Below are 22,172 nucleotides of genomic sequence, written 5' to 3'. Positions count from 1 at the left end.
ACAGAGCAACTCGACAAATGGGTCTCGATCAGTGTTCCCCGTGTCATCGAATAAATAATCCATCAGTTGAATATCCGAAGGATCATTTGGATTGCACACATGTGGAAGGAAATGATTATTGTTCCTTGCTCTGACCGAGCTACTTATGCAACTCCGGGTTATGTAGAGCATCAGCAACTTGAGCGCTTGTATAAGTTTGCGATGGATTTTAAGCCTCTGGTACGAGAGTTTCCTCCTGCTGATGTGATCTCTGATCGACCAAGGTTGAAATACCTTTCTAATGATGATAAGAGGAAAACGCCTCCAGAATGTTCGCAGGTAAGCATATTTCTTACGATTTTAGTAAAGACATGATGATTGCACCTTAATTGTTTCATTAACTTTATTATAGGATGGCCGTGATGTGAGGTCTCAGATTCATGTAGACTTCTCAGAAGTGCAAGAAAGTCCCCACGGTGGAGAAAACAGAAGTAGGACGAGTTATAGGATGATACCGAATAATGTGCAGTCCCCAGCCGCTTCTTTGGTGAGTTGTTGATATTCTTTCTTCCATGACTTTTCCTTGTCCGCATAATTAGGATCATGAAAACAATGTTTGTTTCCATTCCAGAATTTTGCTCCATCAAGTATTGACGGTCTCCGTTTTACTCAGTCCACAACTCACGAATCCAGCGATGCAGATGAAGTTGATGTAAGTATTCCTTCGTATAATTAATCATGATATTTTTTGAATAAAATAATACTGATTGTTGTGGACATATCTAGGAGGAATTTTTTTTGGAAAACCAACATGATCAGGCAGTTCATTCGTCTTTGAATGGTGGTAAGAAAGAAAACTTTCAAGAATCGGTACCGAATGATGATAACGGTGCTTCCAATGTTGGTGTCAACCATATTAATCCTTCGAATGACTTGGAGACCCCTCAAGTAAGTGTCCATTTTTTATTCTCTTCATAGAAGTATAATATTGCTGATCTATGAGTGAATAAATGATAATCTACACGAATGAATGAAAACTTTTAACAAAATACGTCATCAGAAAATTCAGAATTCAACGTTTTAACAAAAACACCATAAAATCTTCATTCGATGTCAGATTCTCGCGATCTATCCATGTATCATTATGCCCAGGAAATTTCCAAGCTTCATCAACGAATATTTTTAAGTTTTGAGCACGTTTAGGGGTCGAAACCAGCGAAACAGTAAACTTCCAGGAGACCTTCAGAAAAAATTCAGCTGGCATGTAGTCCAATGTTTTGGCCTCAACTCTTTACTCGTTTATCCAATTGCTGTGAAATTTTGATATGTTGTAGAAAACATACATACGAATAGAATGGTATATGACTAAACTTTATATTCCTTACCAATTGCTCCCAGTTCATCGTCTTATACAGGGAAGTATAAAATATCTTCAGACGAGCTTGTTGAAAAACGTGTTCTATGACTTCCACACTATTTGATAATGTCTTGGATGTATAATAAAGAACTTAGATAGTGTTAGTTCACTTACACGCTGGATTTTATGATTGCCTTTGGTTTCCATACTTGAATTTCTCTAATCTCATGTAATCTTCACATTAGGTGCCGAATGCCGAAGTTGAGAATAATGGAACCAATGATGCTGATTTGAATAATACGGCGAATCAAAGTGGTGGCGTCACCATCCCTGCACCTCAGGGTCATGAGAACATTTCTACTGAAGTTGTTGAGGAGACCGAGACTTCAGTCGTTGTTACTTTAGTGATGGAAGAAACTAAGTCGAGAGTGGAGGAGACTGTTCCAGAGGAAGCTGTTGCCATGACCGTGGAAGTTGCTCCAATGATTGAGAACCGTATAATAGTGCACGAATACCCTAATGCAGGGATTGTTTGTGATCCTCCATTCGGTGAGTCACTCTCATACCACACATCAGTTGGTGGATTTAGCGTTTCCATAGGGTATGCTGCCATGTATGAGAAGTTGTGGGAGATGTATGGTCACATTGTCGTCGAAAGAGATCCCAAGATCAGTTACTTCTTGCGTGTTATTGATGATATACAGACTAGGGCTAGAAGCACTGTACTCAAGATGTACTCTTTGATTGGGAGTACAACTTGAAGAAATCTGAAGAACTCGACTTTAACTTGAAGTGGCTTCATCAAAAAATCAACAACATCAAGGATGCAGTAGAGAACAATATAACTTTTACCAGTGATTTTGTGGTGGAGAAAATGGCTAAGATTGCCGAATTGACTGAAAAGCTGGAGTTGGATAAAGCGGCTTTTCAAGTCTTGGATAATGCTGATAAGCAGAAATCTTACTTTGATGACTTCATTTAGTTTTTCCTTTCCATAATTTCTTGAACCTTGACCTTCTGAGAGATGTGAGGTTTTACATTGGTTTTGATTTTTTGATTGGTTTTGGATAAGTGAATGATTGAGGTTTTTCTTTTGGATTTCGGGTTTGATAGAGATTTTTCTTTAAATAAAAGAACTTTGATAAATTGCTGAATTAAAATACTGAATGCAAGTATTGCAAATGTTTTGGAGGAATTGAAAATACAGGTAAAAGAAAATCCTAAGATACAAACGTCAAAAGCCTTGAGCGTTTGTCTTGGACATAAAACACCCAATGTTGAATGCTTTAGGCATCAAAAGTTTTGAGCCAATTCTCATGAATCACTGGTACACTCTTCTTGCCCTTCATGTCAGCCAATTTTTAGTATCCTCCAACTTTTGACTTAGCAATCATCAAAGGCCCTTACCAGTTAGAGCTCTTTGTGGAATAAAGATTACGTTTAGTTGCATTAAGAACTAGATCCCCTTCATGAAACTTGTTTGGCTTGGTTGCTCGTGCCCTGAATATCTTCTGCTGGTTCGGAATTCCTCGCACAGTGGGATTCCATGTCGGTGGAGCTTTCCAATACTGCGAAACATGTGGACACTCATGCAAGGGAGAGTACCTATGATATTGATTATCTTGCTCGGTCATTATTCTAGCAATGACCGTGTTAGCAAGACGCTGAATTTGGAGAGGCTCTGCATCCAGCCACTTGGTGAAATACTTCTGAGGCGAGACTAACCGCTCATAACGTTTGGTGATAGCTTGGTTATGAGTAAAATTGAATCCCCGGACAAAGGTAACATATTTGAAGGTTGATAATATGGACGCATGAGGGGGTATACGACTTGCCTGAGTGCGGAATCTTCTGAAGAATTCATGTGCGCTCTCTTCAGGTTTTTGTGTAAGTCATATCAAGGCTTGGATTTTCTCTAGATGCTCGAATAGTGGAGTGTCCTCTATTTCTTCTGAGTCGGAGCTTTCCTCTGAGTCGGATATTTCTTCAATAGAGAAATGTGCAATTGAAGATGTTGGAGTTACCTTTTCAGTATGAATCCATGTTCGTCCAAGGATCATATCATATCCTGGGTCCTCCCTAATTATGTGAAATTTTATTTCTACCTAAGTCGAGCTATCTTGAGAATGATGTAACCATAAGCATCTCTGGAGACTCCTTCATGGTCTCTGACTGTAACGGGAGCATGAGTGGCTTCTTGTCGAGTGATGCCTGAAGCTCTGGAAGTTTTCAAAGGGATGATATTGACAGCAGTACCAACCACGACCAGTGCTCGCTTGAGTTCATTTCCTTTCAGGTACACTGTGGTGAGAAGTCCCAGTCATACATCTCTTTGTCAGTGACTGGAGGCTCAGAGTGTGTTTCTGGGATTGACAGTCGTTTCCCGGACACTACATGGTTCAGAGCCGAAAATATGTCCATCCTTTGAGCCTTTGGCAGATACATCAATTCGCAGGCATGCTCGATCAATGATTGCACCGCTTTTTGACTGGTGGTTCAGAGAACGTAAAGGTTCGGATTGGGAGAGGATTATTGTGTACTCCTTCGGTCCCCAGTTCTCCTGAATCGACCTTTTCCTTGAATATGCGTTTCAGAGTTCTGCAATCACTGGTCAGATGACTGATATACCTATGAAAGCGACAATAACGAGGATTCTCCACTTCCTCGTATGTCGGCTCTCTCTTGACGAGAGTTAAGTTGATTGCACCATCTTGGATCCATACTTCCAGTAACTCGATCACCTCTTCAATAGGAAAAGCAAAATCTGGTACTTCCTGATCATTCTGTTAACATTGAGTCGGCGCTTGTGCGTTTCGAGTTTGGTTGTTCTTCCTTGGTGCTTTCGTAGATGTTGGAGGAGCATTCTTATGTTGTTGCGCATCATCTTTCCTTTTGATCCCTTCGGAAACATTCATGGAAGGTTGAACATTGCACTGTTTGTTGATCAGGCGCCTGGTGCTGTTTCGAGTGTCTCGCGGCTCCTCGGCTTTGATGATTTTTGTTCTTTACAGTAAGGATGGAGTAGTAGTTTCTGATCGCTTGGCCGCTTCGTGAAGTTCTGAAAAGGTTTGGAATTGGAGATTTTCCAGCAAAACTCTGTAAACCGGGATCATCCCGTCGATGCATAAGTCCACCAATTGTTGTTCGGTGACATTAGGGTCGTGACAATCCAAAGCTTGGGTTCTGAACCTCTTCACATATTCATTCGGATGTTCAGTACTCTTCTGAGCCATCCTTCCTAAGTCAGAAAGAGTAACCTGCTCAGATACGAAGAAGTATTTCCTGTAAAAGGCGTTAACCATTGCTCCCCAGTTAGCGATGCTTCCAGGTGCAATGTTGTTGTACCAGGTATATGCTCGGCCCGTCAGAGATTTTGAGAATTATTTCAGACGGACAACATGGTTGTGTTCGTGCTCTCGTAGTGCCTCCATGAATCGAGAAACGTGTTCCCGAGCGTTTCCAGTTACGTTGTACAGTGTGAACTTTGGAGAAGTATAGACTTTTGGGAGATGGATTCTTTGTGTAACAGCAGGATATGGCGGTTGATGACGATGGATAGATGGTGCCTTGTCTTTTCCTCGAGCTTCCATGAAACGCTTCAGATCTTCATGAGTGATAAAACCTGCAGAGTCCTTCTCTGGTGGATTCTCTGCAGCTTTGCAGGCTTCATCATCATCCACCACATGGGTTGGTGGAATTTCAGGATCTGTTTCTTTGGCCTTTCCTTTCTCCGACCCTTCCCTAATTTTTTCTGAGATTTTGTCTTTGAGAGTTCTGAGATAATTGCATATCTCCTTCTGAGTAGTAGCCATATCAGTTTGATTTTTGGCGAGAATTTCATGGACCTTCATGAGATCATCTATGGTGGGTGGATTTTCTCTGACTTCCTCGGGATGCCATCCGAAGATGGGATGATTTTCAACGTTGGATTGAGGAGGAGTGATACCCCTATCGTTGTAAGCAGGAATGGTTTCTGGAATACCATTATTGTTATTGTTGCTAGTGCTAGCATCGTTTTCATTTTTAACCAACCCATACCTAATACCAGCCATTTTGTGAAAATGTGAAATTGCAACCGAGAGATTAATCTCCCACTGTGGTCGCCAATCTGTAGATGGGGAAAAACGATTTACTGGTTTTTAGGGAATTGAAGAGACGGACGTGTTGCCGAGACTCCTCAACCGAGCAAACTGTTCAACCTCACACAGATGCACTGCAAAGGGAGTGCTTAGATTCCATAGATCAATATGTAGGACTCCATCCTAAACCAAGTCAATGGCCGTTCCAGAGTCAATTCGGTCAAAAAGAAGGAGATGGGTTGATCTGTAGGAGGGAAGCTGAGAATTGTGTGGGATCAATGATGATCAAGGGTTGTGGATGTGTTGAAGGTTTTTGCAAGTTTTCTGTGAACTGTTGAGTTAAAAGTAAGTTCTGGTCGATTGATGGAATTTCCAAGAGTGATGACTCGAAAAATTGTCCCCCTCAATTATAGATCCATAGACCTATTTATATTGTCAGAATAAACACATTGATCCATGCAAGTGTGACGGTTTCTTGAGTGAAAGAGTGGGAAAGTGGGAAATCATGGTGAAACCAGTTCCAGGTCGTGCGGAGAATTGGTTAACCGTCTACCCACTACTTTTCTAACTCCTTCAACCGTTTGCACGAATTACTCACATTTATCGTCATGGATGAATCCACATGCCGTAGGCCGTCAGACCAAAACCCTAATTGATATCCCCCATGTGACATGATTGATGTCTTATGATTTGTGAAGTCTGCAAGGCAGACGTGTATTAATTAGTTAGTTGTTGACTGATTACACAGTGAGTCTAAGTATTTTTGAATTGAGCATGAGTGACGAATGCTTAGTGATTCATGGATTGAACATACATGTTCTTATGTTGATATTGCTCATCTGAGCAAATACTGTTAAATTCGAGCAACTGAGCAAGTATTGCTCGATTCGACGAACTACTGAATATTGATAGTTGGATCAATATTCGAGCAACTGAGCAAGCATTGCTCGATTCGACGAATTACTGAATATTGATAGTTAGATCAATATCGAGCAACTGAGAAAGTATTGCTAAAATCGACGAATCACCGAATATTGATATTTTGATCAATATTCAAGTAACTGAGTAAGTATTGCTCAATTCGACGGATTATTTATTGGTAACGTGACCTAATAAAATATTAATTAAAATATTGGTAAGCTACCGCATATTATATAATTAATCCAGATGTTGGTTATTGAATCAACATAAATTTATTAGTGTTTGAATCTTGCCCAGAATGATAATTTGTGGAGCATTTATTCGAAACCCTAATTTTTGATCAATTGTTCGTCAATTGATGAATTGCTGAAAATAGGCCATGAGTGATGGAGGACCGACCACATGGGATGATGGACGTCCATGTGGCGCCCAAGTGCTCGAGTGAGCGTGCACCAGGGTCCTTGGTTGGCCAGTTGGTGAAAGAATGATGATTAAATGTCGGTTTCATCATTTATTGAAATAGTGCTCGATTGAGCATTAGGTGATAAAACCTAATTATGGAAAGTGAGGGACCGACCAGGAGGTAATGATACCGTCCCTTGGTGGTCGTGGGACCAGCTGATAGCCGTTTGGGCAATCTCCAAGTTGGTTGGAAAGAGTTTGGACCCAATATGAGCAATTGCGCAAATTAGGTCAAAATCGTGAAAACGTGTGGGACCAGCTCCTTGCAAGCCTTAGGGCCGCCCTTGGTCGTCAAGGGAGCATGCCCGTATCACCACAATGTCCGTGTCTCAGTCCTAAGAGTTTCGGTATTTTCTGGTGTGCGTTTGAGCAATATGTTGGATTTTCAGAAGAGTTTGATCTTTGACTGAAATTCTTGATTTTGCTCGAATGAGAAAAGTAGAACTCTGCTCGTTTCATCAATTTTTTAGAATATTAAAATAATGATATTTTAATATTTTTCGTGAATCGCCTAGTCAGTCATGTGACCATTTAACTTTTTCATGGTTTGAGCAATATTTGAGAAAATATGAAGAAACCATGATTTTTGCTCAAACTGAGGAGTTTCATGAGATGAGGGAAATAATAATTATGAAAGACTAGGGATTGTAAGGTATGCGACCGGCCACGGCTAGGGCATGTACGTCCGGCCAGGTAGCCCGTTCCCGCAACACCTTTCCCTATTTTTTATTATTTTTCATGAAACCGTGAAAATATGGAGAAACCATGAGTTTTGCTCAAACAAGAAAATTGCTAAAATGAAGGAGTTTTCATGAGTTCATGAAAATAATAAAATAATTTAAAATAAAGGAAAAAGACGTGGGGGACCAGCCGTGACGACATGACCGGCCGGTGGGCCCGGTCCCCTAGGTGCCACTTTTATTATTATAATATTATTTTCTCTCTCCTATTTTGTGTAGGATTCCTCGTTTGCCCATATATTCGAATACTCGTTCTTTCATTCGAGTGCTCGGTCGTGCATCATTGTCGTGTACACTTGCACTATTTTCTTGTGGCTTACTCAGTGATGGTCCAGATGCCCGGCTGTTGAGTATTTATTACTAATTTATGAAATTCAGTGGAGAATGATTCATGAAACTGAGTAATAAAGGTGAGTAGTTATTTATTATCAATCCATAGGATCAGCCGTGAATTCGACCATGAATTTGGAATAATAAAACGAGTATCACCATTCCATGGGATCGTGGATTCGACCATAGAATCGGAGTAATAAAATGAGTGGTTATATTACCATCCCATGGGATCGTGGATTCGACCATAGAATCAGAGTAATAAAATTATCTATTACCATTCCATGAGATCATCTGTGGATTCGGTCATGAAATCGGAGTAATGAGATAAAATAGATTATCTTCTAGGAATTTAGTGGTGAATGTCATGGTAGAATTAATCTATTGTAGAAGGGATATTAGCCAGTAAAGCGTCATACCCGTCCCAAAAGGTGCATAGTCAGGAAACAAAGAATGTTGCCGATGTCCTAAAGGCGTTTTTCCCTCTCAAAAATTCTGTATGGAGAATCGCCTGAATCTATACACGGTCTCTCTACATAGTCAGGGAACAGTAAGTGTCACCGACGTCCTGAAGGCGTTTTGCCCTCTCAACAAACAATTATGTAGGAGGACCGCCCAATCATTCTTCTACATATAGGTGGGTCTATCTATGTAGTCAGGGAACAATGAGTGTCACCGGCGTCCTGAAGGCATTAAGTTCTCAATCATACGGAGAACCGCCAAATTATGTTATTCTACATAGAGGTCGTGATGAAATGAGCAACATCGAACGCTTTGGGGAGGCTTTTCGAGTGACATATGCATCATGGCTCGTAAAATATGAATCGTCACATGCGTTCCTGAAGTCGTGTCAGAAACATGCAGTATCATAATTTTACGATTTTGACCTTTATTGAAAATTCACCATCAACACAAATACAAGAAGGAATTTAGCAGTCTTTGTACTTTCTGCAATGAGGAAGAAGAAACAAGCTCATCTCCTTTGTAGCTGCAGATTCTCAGATGTTGTTTGGTTTGGCATATCAGCAACCCTTCACCATTCTAATAACATGCATACTTCTACCAAAAATTGGATTATATCTTGGTTTTGCAGATAACCATTCTCAGGAAGCTACAAATAATAATCTAGCTTGTCTAGCGGCATGTACCTTATAGCATTTATGGAAAACTACATGTGAAAAAGTGCATGAAAATAAATCTTATCATCCTAGAAGCATAGTGCACAGAATCAGAGCTTATGTTAACATCATGCACTTGAATAGTTTTGAAATGCAAGGAAAAAATCAAGATAAATCTTGCACTAGTCATCGGGAAACTTGGAGAAACCCCCCTGAAAATTGGATAAAAATTAATATTGATGCTTCATTTGTATCCTAGAATACTAATGCTGGGTTTGCTCTAATTGCTCGTGATTTCTTGGCAGCAATGGCCTTCTCAACAAGAGCCAGAGATGTGAATCAAGCTGAAGCTTTGGTGCTGCTCAGAGCTTATAATGGATTAAAGATATGCAACTTCAGCAAGTTATTATAGAAGGGGATAATAGATCAATTATTAGTAGTTGCAATGGTAGTGTTGAAGGTTTCAAATGGGAAGATGAAAACATCATCCTAGAGTGTTAAGAAATCTTTCAACAGTTAGAGTCTTGTCAAGTTATTTTCCAAAAAAGGTCTTGTAATATTGCAGCAGACAAGCTTGAAAAATTAGCTAGAATTAGTATTAGGTCTGAAATTTGGCTGGAGGAGCCTCCAAATGCTATAGCAAGTATCTTAGCTGCAGAAAGAAAGAACTAGTTTTTTAGGTTCAATATTTGTTTGTTTGTTGTTTTTATCTTCTATCCTTGTTTTATTTCAATAAAATCTCCTCTTCTTTGCTCAAAAAAGTGTATTTCCAAATCAATTTAAACACACAATCTTCTTGTTGCACCATAATTGTTAACCAAACATGTGACTTAGGAAAATTGATGTTACACAAAACATAAATGATCCAAGTGATTTTGAACATAAACAAATTTGATACACAACTAATCAATATCATATTATTTCTCGACAAAGTAATACAAATTTACCTCTACAAAAGATTATTGTTCATGTCATAGGAATCGATTTGCTAGCTATATGCTTAAGTTATCATGAGAATTAAATTTCAACTAAATGTCCTCTAAGAAATCACTTCCACAGGTTCCCATGATATACCCAAAGAGATAGCACACCACTAATCAAAAGTTGTTACACATAATCAAGAGGATACACACGTTTCATGTTTTGTTAACAATCATGCACAACAATTTTCCAAATACCTTATATCTCAAAATATATATCCAAATCAGATAAATCAAAAAGAGGTTTAAAGATAAGATCCAGAACTGAACATCTTACTTGGATCAACATTTCCAGAAATTCATGGTTATGCCAGAAAAGGCTAATTCTTCAGGAGCGTTTTTTCCGCCCGTCAAATTTTTCAGAAACGTTTCACAGTTTTGTAAAATATCAAATAAATACTTACAACTCCGAAAATCATAATATTTGGTGGGAGTAATAGTCGTCAAGATGTATACTACATCTTGCTAAAAGGATTTAACAAAAATCTTCCTGAGTTAAGAGATAAACCCAAAACTCTTATTTTAATTTTTTCTATTTCACTTAAAAGATGAACATCTTTAGTTTTCCAAAAATTAATCAACACCAACCATTTAAAAACCAATCAGTCATTCAAATTTTTATTATTGAAGCTAAGTACTCTATGAATGTTACCACTAAACTTATTGGTCAAAAATATTTTTCGTTATTGTTGTTACAAAAACTAAGATATTGCCATTAGATTGTTGGGTTAGAAACAACAATAATGAAAATAAATTGAATAAGCACAAGTGATACTTAGCTTTGTTTGAAGCAAATTGGTGGATGAATCACGTCGAGTAGCATGTGGAACAAAAATAATAGAGGCACATATTAGGTACGATGACCTAAAGACAATATCACCTCTTACTCTTCTAAACAGAGAGATGTTATAGCTTCTTTGACAAGTTGTCTCCAGGATACAACTATCGTTAGAATTCCTCATTGTGGCATACAAGAAAACGCCCTAAGAACTTGGCAGTTGAAATCAAAGTAGTGAAAGGACATTGTTTCACACAAAACACACGAAGAAGAATAGAAGTAGAAACTCTTATTGTTTTTCTCTTATCTTTTTCTTCTACTTTGAAAATGGATTTATGACTTGCTTTCGTAGAGTACCAAAAATCAGTCGGTGATACAAACGAGACAACATTGCACACGAGGTGACATTGTTGGAAACAAGAAAATATTCTTTAAAAAGATGAAAAGCATGCGAAGAAGAAGAACAAAAGTTATTTATCTCTTCTCATATTTTTTCTCTCTTATTTCTCACTTTAGAAAAATATGTAATAGACTTGCTTTTGTAGAGTTCAAAATCAGACCACGTTACAAACGAGAAAATATTGTAAAAAAAAAAAGATATTCTTCCCAAACACGAGAATTATGCAATGCAAGATCTTTTTACCAAAAACGAGAAGCAAAGATTCTTCACATCGTTAGAAACAAGATAAATATTCTTCACTAGAAAATATTCTATAACGTTATGTACAATAAAAAATTTATAAGGAAAGATGTGAAATATTGGAAATAACTCAAGCATGCGTGACACATATATCAAACAAAATAGACACATAGTTCTTGTTAACTCGTGTGAAAATGAGACTAATGTTTTAAGAATTCACTTGAAAAACATATTAGGGTGCAAGTGGTATAGGGGTCAAACCACATTAAGTGCTTTAATTGTTTAAAATCAAAATTTCTAACACATTTGGATCAAAAATCAATCCTCTATCACACATTTCCTATAGGATCTAACATTCGATTCGCTCCCATCATTCGAAAAGATATTTAGTTGAAACCTTATCTTGGTAATTTAATCAACAATTGATGGGCTTCTTAAATTTGCCTTTATTTACAGAACTCATCAAGGTACTGAAACTATAAATATTTGGATGAAGCCATCATCTAAAATCTCAAAATAAAACTATAGATAAGTAACTCAGAAACCCATGCATTTTAAGTTTAACCAACTGAAATCAAAACATCAAACACCATATCAGCTTGATGCCGACTTATGGTTTCAATAATTGCAGTGAATAATATGATGGAGTCTTTTCCTTTTCTAAAGATGCTTAAATTGAAAATTTACCGAAATTTGAAAGAAAAACAAAATTTAGAAAACCGTAAAAATGTGAATTTATCATCGATTCTAAAACGGAAAAAAGAAATTAAAGGAAAATGTTTTTTTGGGAAACACCTATAACAGACGTATTTTTCACTATTTTTTCAAAACTGAGAACTGTTTGCCAAACCTGCGCTAAGAATTTTCCAAGGTGTTCTACAATAATATAGAAACACAAATAAACTTTATAACTAGACTTTCTTGAGAAGTTACCATACCTGCGACAAGTAGCTACCCAAGGATTTGCAGACTTGTATGCTGGGCGCATACAAGTCTCCTATCCTCCTTCTCTTAATCTCTCTACCTCGACTATCTTTCAACTATTTTAAATTTTCTCGTCATCCTGTGATTTTCAATTTCAAAATCAAAATTAGATCAAATTGTTTCCCACTTTCTATTCTTTCATTTGATTCAGTTCAACAACTAAAGCCTAGGAATCATGGAATAAAATTCACCAAAAAAAAAATCTGATAAAATTTCCTTGTACTAATTTGAATTCATGAAAATTATGACCTGGTATTATGAGAAATATTCGAAAAAATACAAAAGAGTTTAAAATCGTAAGATCTATCTGATCAGAGGAAGAATCTCGATCCAACTTCAAATAATAACACGTAAGAACAGAGTAGAATATTTTTTGATTCAATGAGTCAAGTTTTCCAAAAATTCAAACAAGAACACATACAAACATAGCAGACAAAGCAAATATACTCAAAACAACGATAGATCGATTTCAACAAATTTCAAAAGTTAATTTACCATAAAAAACTCAATCGTCAAAAAAAAAAAACATAAATTCGTTAGCTTGATCTTAATAAGAATCATTAGATGCAATATAACCTTTTAACTAGATGTGTTTGATAAATTACAGACGTTACTTAATAAGTCATGGTTGTAAACTTTACCTTGTTATATGTTTGTAGAACAAGCAATATCTTTATATATCTTCTGTAATATTTGTACATCTTTTGTCATCTTCATTAATGTAAATATACATATTTTTCCTTGTGTTTCTCATTCATTGAGAACGCCTAAGATTATAGTCTCAATTTGGGAGCCACATATCGTACGATAAATCTGGTGTTTCATGGTCGTACAAAACACATCGAAATTAACTATAATTTTGTTCGTGAGAGAGTTCAAAGTGGACATCTTTTTGTTCGTTTTGTTCCATCTAAGGATCAAATTGCAGATATCTTTACGAAATCTACTCCAAAGAAAGGTTCATTTTTGCACGCTTCCTTCTAAGCTCATTGTCGTTGACAATCCGCTTAGATCGAGAGGGGACTATTAGATATATTATGGACGTGAATTAATAAGTCACGACTTTTAATATTCCCTTGTTATATGTTTGTAGAACAAGCAATATCTTTACATATCTTTTGTGATATTTGTATATCTTTTGTAATCTTCATTAATATAAATATACATATTTTCCCTTGTGTTTGTCATTCATTGAGAACACCTAAAATTATAGTCTCAATTTTGGAGCCACATATCTTAAGATGAATCCATTGTTTCATAGTCGTACAAAACACTCAAAATTAACTATCATTTTGTTCGTGAGAGAGTTCAAAGTGGACAATTTGTTGTTCGCTTTATTTCATCTAAGGATCAAATTGCATATGTCTATACGAAATGTACTCCAATGGATCATTTTTGCACGCTTCACTCTAAGCTCAATGTCGTTGAAAATCCGTTAGATCGAGGGGGAGTGTTAGATATATCACGGACGTGACTTAATAAGTCACAGCTGTAATATTTTCCTTGTTATATGTTTGTAGAACAAGCAATAACTTTATATATCTTCTGCAATATTTGTATATATTTTGTAATCTTCATTAATAAAATATACATATTTTCCCTTGTGTTTCTCATACATTGAGAACACCTAAAATTATAGTCTTAACTAGATTAATACAGTACTAAAATCGGAACTGGAAGAAGATTTGAAGATCAGAAGCAAAAATCTCAATTGAATTTCACATGATATTTCTTGATTCATTTATATTTCAAGATTAGAACGACAACACATCAGTTTCAACGAAAAAAAATCATCAAAAAACTCAAATAAGAATCATCACAGAGAATCATCAGATTAAAATACATCAAAAACTAATTATGAATCAAAATTCAATCTCAAAATCAGTAACAGAAACAATGATCTTTAATTTGAATTCAACAATCAAACTAGAAGAATCCAGTAGAAAACAAACTAAACTCGAAGTAACAAGTTCGTTATCTAGAGTTTGAATTTTGAAATTACCTCAGAGAAGTAATGTTACTCCAAACACCAACAGAATTATTCAGTGAGCTTGAGTTAAAGATAAGGAATGAGCTATGGTTCTCAGATGAGATAAATGAATAGTCAAATCTACATTATACCCGCTCTCTCTGCTCTTTCAAACTCCCTATCTTTCTCTCTGAATTTCTTGGAAGCAAATTCAATAAGGCGGGATATTTGTTTCTTCAAAGGTTAAATGCTTTTATAACAAATGCCCTCACAATTACTAAGGGGTATTCAAAGAGTAAAATTTCCCCCAAGGCCGCAATTAATGGAAATTTAAGACATTTTTTTCATTATCATATAATCTGGTTCTTTTCTTGAATTTTTTCTTTGTTTTTGAACTTAAGTTCCTTTTATTTTAGAGATGAAATCGAAGAGAAGCTATTACTAACTTACCATCATCAAAACGACTAAAAAATGGCTCTCTATCGAGAGTGTTGGGCCTTTTGCCATTTGTAGGCACAACAAATTTTACGCATTTCAGTTCACTAGACCAAGATACTTTATGTACTCATTGATCCACCCAATAAACTACTGGGATACTCGTGCACTGATATTTTTTTTTATCGTGGAACGAGGATGGATACAGTACACTTGTCATATAACAATCCATAATTTAACTTACTTGCAAGTAGTATAGGACACTTCCTTTACCAAAAAAATGGAAATAAAAGAATACACATTGCAGAATTATCTACAATACAAAATAGAATGGGTTTTTGAGCAACCGATGGTCGGATAACATTTTGAGAGACAAATGGATGATCCGACCATCTCAGTCTTATATCAGCTTACGACAACCGACGGTCATGTAAGTTGTAAACTCCATCATCATAAATTTGCATTAACTGGACTTCCACTCAAACTAATGGTAAAAGAGATCCAAAAATTAAAGACCATTATTTGTTTTTTGGAATTCGCAATCATGATGTATATATCTGTAAAGAATTTTCTTCATCAAGTGGGAAAAAAAAAATTTTGATCCAAAAATAATAAGGGAGAATTTATAAAGTACCTCCGTTTTTATTGACCTCGTTTTTTTGTTAGCCCCGTTTTTTACAAATTTTCTAAAGTGCCCGTTGTTTAGTTTTCCATCCTAGTTAGTTAACACTAGTTTACTTTTTGTAAAGTTTATACTTGTTAGTATGTTTATCTTCTACATCATTTTTCCAATTTGTCGAGCTCGGTTCAGGATCGTGTCATCATTTTCAGGTTCGTTTCATCATTCCCTGAAAGGGTTCATCATTCCCAAGTATCTTGTGGTTTTTGCTTGGTGGAGAATCAATCTTCTACAATATTTTTCAGGTTAGTTGAGCCCGGTTCAGGATCGTTACACCACTTTCAGGTTCGTAGAGCCTAGTTCAGGATCGTTACACCCTCTTTCAGGATCGTCGAGTCATTTATCCTCTCTACCAAGTAGACGTAGTTCAGGGGTAAATAGGACTTTTAATTGGAAAGATAACTGCCACCTAGCACTTAACTTGATGGAATTTGTCTTTTGAATAAAACGGGGTACTTTAGAAAATTTATAAAATCGGGGGTACTTTTAAAGTGTACATTTCAAAACAGGGGTACTTTATAAAATGTCCCAAATAATAATCAATCTCAGAGACTTTATCTATTGAACTCCAACAATGATATAAAAAAAATATTATAACAATAATAAACTCCAACAAATTAAAGAATTGTGCATAAAACAATTATGTTTTTAACAGCTTCATCAACAAGACAAAAAACAACAACACGTATTTTATTGGGTGCAAAACATGAAGAGTCTTCGAATATAAATGAGAAAACCTACCATAAATATCCAAGACACATCTCTTTCATCGAAATGTTACGAGAACATCTTTCATTCGTATGCATCAAATCGGGAAGCTTTTAACCATTAGAAGTTTCACTGAAGTCAATAGTTGTTCAAAAGGTGAGTAACTTTGTACTTAGGGGATTTGTGTTTCTTCATTCATGACTGTATTTGGTTGAATTCTGTATTAGCGCGTTCTTTTTTATGTTTTTCTTTCTTTAATTAATTTTTTACCTGGGTAGGTAGCTTTCTCAGACATTTGACTCATTGTATTTTGTTAATAATCCATTTCTCACAAGTTGTGTAAAAAAAAATAAAAAATTAGGCTGTGTTATGGAGTAAGGTTTTGAAAAAGAAATATTACCTATTTGTATTTAAGGCTAATGCAAGGTTTAACCATGATTTGTTACCAGTCTCTTTGCATTAAGCTATATTACAAGAACTTTGAAAAGGAGTTTCGTCTTTTTGATTTATTAGTTTTTTTTTCCGAAGCATATTAGTTTTGCTAATAGCTTCTTAGGTAATCATTTTATCTAAGTATTATTAATGAAAGTGTGTTCTTAATTAAAACAAAATAAGACCAACTTCTTTTTTTGCTTTTCACAATCGATGATACCAAGATTTGATTTCATATGATTTGAGTATCACTGTCTATTATGTGGATCATATACAAAGTAAAAATAAATGAAGGAACAAAGTTTTAGATAGTAATCTCCTATCATTTTGAAAAATGAATTATGTGTATTTTCTTCCCATTAGTTTCTTTTCATTTGAAACCTATTTTAGGGGCTCCAAGAAAAAAGTTTTCAGTGCTCCTAAGGATTCAAATATCCTACAATGAAGATAGGGGGACCTAATTCATAAGAAAAATACTAAAATATCCTTAACCTATTAAATATTGAAACCTAAAATTAATTTTTTTTCATTCCTTTCCTCTTAACTCTTCCATTTTCTTCTTCCCCATCACCTCCATCGTCTATTTATTCGATTAATCGTTAATTCTCAAAATAATTCATTATCGGTTAACACCACTTAATCCACCTGCAATGACTTTAATAAGGTACAAAAAAAACCCATCTTATTTCATTAGGTTTAATGCATGGATAGGGGGAATCGATCGAATTAGGTTTTTGAAAAAACAGTTTCAGAACTGTCTACGGTTGGGAAGTATGAACGCCTACGGTTTGCTTTCCACGCCGTAGACAATACCTACGGTTTGATTTCCCAACCGTAGACGGTGCCTACGGTTTGGTTTTCCAACCGTAAGTAATCTACGTTTTGGAGTTCTTAACTTCCAAACCATATATTCTGGGTTCAAAAATCCTACGGTTTGAAAAATCATACTTCCATATCGTAACTTCTACTTACGGTTGGGAAGTATGAATTTTCCCAACCGCAGGTTAGCTTATGGTTCGGATTTCGGGGTTTCAAAAAGCAAAACTAAGTGATGGGTTTCCTTAGTTTTTCTTTTTTGTGATCTTCTTCTTCATCGCAACGGAGAATAAGAAGAGAGAAGGAAAAATAATAGAGTTTTTTTTTATGATCATCATCTTCATCATGATTTATAAATGAAAAGAGAAGGAGAAGATAATAGGTTTAGTTTTTTTTGTATATGATCATCATCTTCATCATGATTTATGAATGAAAGAGAAGGAGAAGGTAATAAATTTAATTTTATAATTTATGGAGGGTATTTTAGCCACTACAAAAAATAGTTGGATATGGGGTTTTGTTGATCACTATTTCATAACCCGATTTTGTCATCTTATGAGCCCTCAAAACCCAATGTTTAGAGCCCCTATAATAGGTTTCTTTCATTTAGCATCCATCCTCCTTTGCTGAAAACTTGGGTTATGCGTCGGACTCTACCAATCTATAGGTTAATAAATTGATTTGATGAAAAGCATCCACTAGATTGCAAGTTTAGATTTTTAGTCAGTAATATCAAAGATTTTTCTCTTTTTGTGTTGTTACACGTCTTAGAGCCTGTAATAATTGCATTGTATTAACTTTGTCTATTTTTTGTGGCATATATTGGGCTAATTTATCATAATTGCATTATATTTTATGACTATTGGTGTTTTAAATGAGTTCCCGGTTGATTTGGGAGTAACATGATCATAAAAAAATTTAGATTGTTGGTGTCGTCGTTGAGTTTCCACCTAAGTCGCTTCGGTCAGTTGTAATTTATATAACTTCACACGATCTTATGTATATGTTATTAAGCTACCGGGTTGTTGCTTTTTCAATTATGTAGAGGAGCTGATTTTAGCGACAGTAGATCTGCACAATACAAAATGTAACTGTATCATAATTAGGTGGCTGCACGACAAATGTTTTCTTTATCACGAAGAAAACACGATCAAACCAAAACCAATACCCTTAGGACACGGGTTATTTCTAGTATCCAGCATTACAGAATAAAATTCAATATTTGTATGAGAACTGATAATCATCTATCCATATACATTCGAGCATTCAGTTAACCTAATGATGAGATACAGAAAAAACCCACCAAACTCATAGAACAATGATGCAGATTTCGACATCCAAAGTCCAAACCAGTGATGCAACTTACAGGAGAAGTTCAGATGGGTCAAACAAATTACACATTAATATCCATTCTCTTAGACCTTGAGTTACCAACCTCTTGAGACCCAGCTGACATGGCAAAACTTGGGAGGTGATAGTTGTCAGAAACAGACACAGGTTGTTGGGGATAAAGCGTCGAAGGTGGTGTCAGGTTCCGTTGAGCTGGAAGGGGAGGAAGCATGTTATACTTGTACGGATCACCGCTTAAACTGTAGACAGGAGAGAAGAAAAAGAAAGTTATAAGGAGCCTCGTCCCACATATTATTTCTGCAGGTGAAATAAATAAGCATCTGAACATGAAAAAGTACCGGAAAGCTGGCAGCAGTAGTTTATAAAGAAAATTTAGCAGTGTATCTAAAATTTTGAAAAGGATTGTTTTGTGAGTCCAAGGAAGAGAGTGAGAGAGGGAGTGCGGCCAGAATCATAAGTGTGTTAAGAACAAGGTTAATTATAATTTTTGACCAATCTATTAATAGACACAATTATGATGGTTCAGTAGCAAGAGTTTACTTTTGAGCTTTGCGATAATGATCATCATCGCTCAAACTATCTCCTGAATGGTGAACAGGTCTCTGAGATGGACTAACAGACCATGGATTTGATGCAAGTAATTCTTCGGAAAAATATCTTCTCCTGATCAACTGCAAAAGAGTTCCGGATATGTTAGTCGGCAAGCTACTGTTTACCAAGACAATAATAGTAGTTTTATGGTGTAAACTGATGAAACACCAATATACTGACCATGCGAAAGAATTTTGTCACAGCTTCCTTGTCAAATCTTGCTTCTTTAGCCGCCTGCAAAGATACACCAAAAGTTAAAGGGGGACTCCAAGTGAAGCTGAATCTATAAACTAAAGCACCACCAATAATTAAGAAGATATAAGATTTGATTTATTTTTAGCATTTCTTAACTTTCATCTTATCTTTAATTTGCTATAACATGCTAATTCTACAGCAGCTGTTTAAAAACTGAAACTCCAATTATATTTTAATATTCTTTCTACTGCATTCAGTTATTCAATTCCAATTATGAATAGAGCTAAACATTCTTAATTTTTGGATTTCTTACAGCAAGAAGCGCTCCACTGCCTGGAAAGCTCTCAGTCAGCGGAAGTTCGTCGCTAGATGGGAGTAAACCTTGTTTTTCCACCCACTGGCGAGCAGCGTCGACAAGGTTTCCACTGCTTCCTCGTGGGCCCTCTTTTGCTGCAACATCTGCTTTGTTGCCAATAACAATGTATGGTACAGGTAGGCCACCAGGACCTCCAGATCCTAAAGGAGCTGAGAATGATCCATTTGCTGAGATTTCAACTGCCCACTTCTGCAAACTCTTTTTTGTCCTTGGTTGGGAGAGATCGTAGACGAATATAACACCTGTATGTAAGTCAAAGAAAAATGAAAATGCCATATTTCAGTAGGTTTACACTTTACAGGCATTACACTATTACAAAATTATAGAAGCCGACTTGAAAAAGAATCAAACATCTTTCCCACCATTCTTTTCAAATACTGCTCGGGGAGTTACATGTTCTACAGTGATGTGATCTGACAATGTAATAGTCTACTTGAAATCAGCTCTAGGAACACCTGACAATACTACATGTTCTTCTAGGTAATTTATGATGTAGTGTTTTAGGCCTTAAAGAAACTTAAACAACTAGAAATCGTTCCTCACCATTAATCTGCGAATAGAAAAGAGATCGGCAATCTTTGTATCGCTCGTGTCCTGAGATATCCCAAAGTTCAACAAAGAAGTCCCTTTCTGAATCACCTTTACTGCTATTAGAAGAGCTACCAGAGCTTCCATAAGTTGTATGCTGGATGTGAAAAGCAAGTAAAATGTCGATGAATAGCTTTAAGTATTAGCAGCTTCAAAATGCCTTGAAGAAAACCTACATCGACCTTACCTTCACATTTACTGAACACCCCACTGTTTGAGAAGGACGAGCAATAGACAAACCATTAACAATGAGCTGAACTAGTGACGATTTTCCCACACCTGCTAACAGAATGATACTCAGAAACAAAGTTCACGAGAGTAAAGAAGTTAAAGCATACATGAAGGTAGGACTAGCGAAAAGTTTCATACTTTCTAAACAAGAGAATATAGCGTTTATTTTCACTAAATAGAATATACCAAGCACACAAGCACAACATCGGAATTGATTATATGCCGGATAGATCTAAAGATTTCTTTGTTATCCAGATAGAACAATGGGTAGTTGAAGTAACAAAGCACACTGCCAGAGGTTGTTTCCTACAATTCCACATATCTAAGAAGATGCTAATACTCTTCTTCACACTGACATGCAGATAATATTAAGCAATGTGACCATAACAAGTTTGTCAATACATCTCTTACTACATAGAGTACTAGCACACAGTGTTTTGAGGTAGAAAACTATATCCTAAATGATGTAGCTTAACATCTTTCATTGTAATGTGTCAATCAATGGTTCAAATAATGTAAGGTGATTTTAAGGGATTCCAAATCTAACTCTAATATGGAATATGGATAAACACCTCAAAATCCCTGAAAAGGGGAATAATCAAAGTAATAAACAAATAGATACCTGAATCTCCAACTACAAGTACTCTGATCTGCCCACAAGGAGGACCTCCATTAGACTCGTTGCTTTCCCTTTCTCGGTCTCTCCAAAACATAATTTTAACAACTATCTAAATTAGACAGTTCAACTTCTCCTTGAGTTCAATATGGATATTTGAAGTATCATTCCTGATTAAAACCCAGAGAAGATCTGAGCTCCAATTCAATAATCAAATTGATCAAATCCGTGTTACAACCTCCCCCCCTCCCAAAGAAAATCAGAGAAATAAATGTCTTCAGTTCGCTGTTTCCACACTAACCTAGATTTTTAACTTGAAAATTAATCTGATATACTTCGCACAGTTAACAAAAGTAATGAACACAATAAGATCTGAAAGAAGATGAAGAAGAAACTGTAAAGTTTACTTTACTGGATGTCTGGAACTCTGAACGCGAAAAAATTAAAAGGGTGTTTGTTTTTCTTTTATTCTAAATCACCCGATTCGTCGCATTTGAATCTGACTCAGTCATCTGACTCAAAAATTGCCGTGTACGCTGGTTTTTGTCTAGGCCAAGTCGTTTGGGTGCTAATCTAGCAGCTAGATTAGCAATCCACGTCAGCTAGGCAACCTTTTAAGTCCTATGGGAGTGCTAATCTAGTAGTTAGATTAGCAGTCAATGTCACCTGGGACCATTATCTAGCGTTGTTTGGTTCAGCGCTTTAAATCTCAGCCATTAGATCAGAAAATTAATCTCCCAGCGCTGAACCATTCAGCGTAAAGGTCACTTTTCGAGCGCTGAACCATTCAGCGCTTCAATCTCGCTGCTAGTTCAATT

The 22,172-nt window shown here is 36.2% G+C and overlaps 1 protein-coding gene across 1 annotated transcript; it reads right to left on the bottom strand.

Moving 5' to 3' along the window:
* Nucleotides 1-18,518: 18,518 nt before the first annotated feature.
* Nucleotides 18,519-21,780, bottom strand: LOC113347441 (small GTPase LIP1-like). Its single transcript, XM_026591093.1, has 7 exons — nucleotides 21,361-21,780; nucleotides 20,695-20,786; nucleotides 20,463-20,604; nucleotides 19,857-20,161; nucleotides 19,529-19,582; nucleotides 19,298-19,428; nucleotides 18,519-18,996 (listed from the first exon to the last, which is right to left on the bottom strand). The coding sequence occupies exons 1-7, from the start codon at nucleotides 21,449-21,451 to the stop codon at nucleotides 18,801-18,803; spliced, it is 1,011 nt and encodes a 336-aa protein (XP_026446878.1). The 5' UTR covers nucleotides 21,452-21,780; the 3' UTR covers nucleotides 18,519-18,800.
* Between the last annotated feature and the right edge of the window lie 392 nt (nucleotides 21,781-22,172).

The sequence above is a fragment of the Papaver somniferum genome, chromosome 2, assembly GCF_003573695.1.
Source record: "Papaver somniferum cultivar HN1 chromosome 2, ASM357369v1, whole genome shotgun sequence".
NCBI lineage: Eukaryota > Viridiplantae > Streptophyta > Magnoliopsida > Ranunculales > Papaveraceae > Papaver > Papaver somniferum.
Note: the sequence above shows the minus strand (reverse complement) of the source record. Positions and strands in the feature narration are given on the sequence as shown.

What these genes read in the sequence shown, in the direction of transcription:
- LOC113347441 (XM_026591093.1), bottom strand. Translation starts at nt 21,451, where the DNA reads ATGTTTTGGAGAGACCGAGAAAGGGAAAGCAACGAGTCTAATGGAGGT. An exon ending in GGTGTTCAGTAAATGTGAAG is followed by an intron (nt 20,605 to 20,694) that starts GTAAGGTCGATG and finishes TTTCACATCCAG; the next exon opens with CATACAACTTATGGAAGCTC. An exon ending in TTTCTATTCGCAGATTAATG is followed by an intron (nt 20,162 to 20,462) that starts GTGAGGAACGAT and finishes ACTTACATACAG; the next exon opens with GTGTTATATTCGTCTACGAT.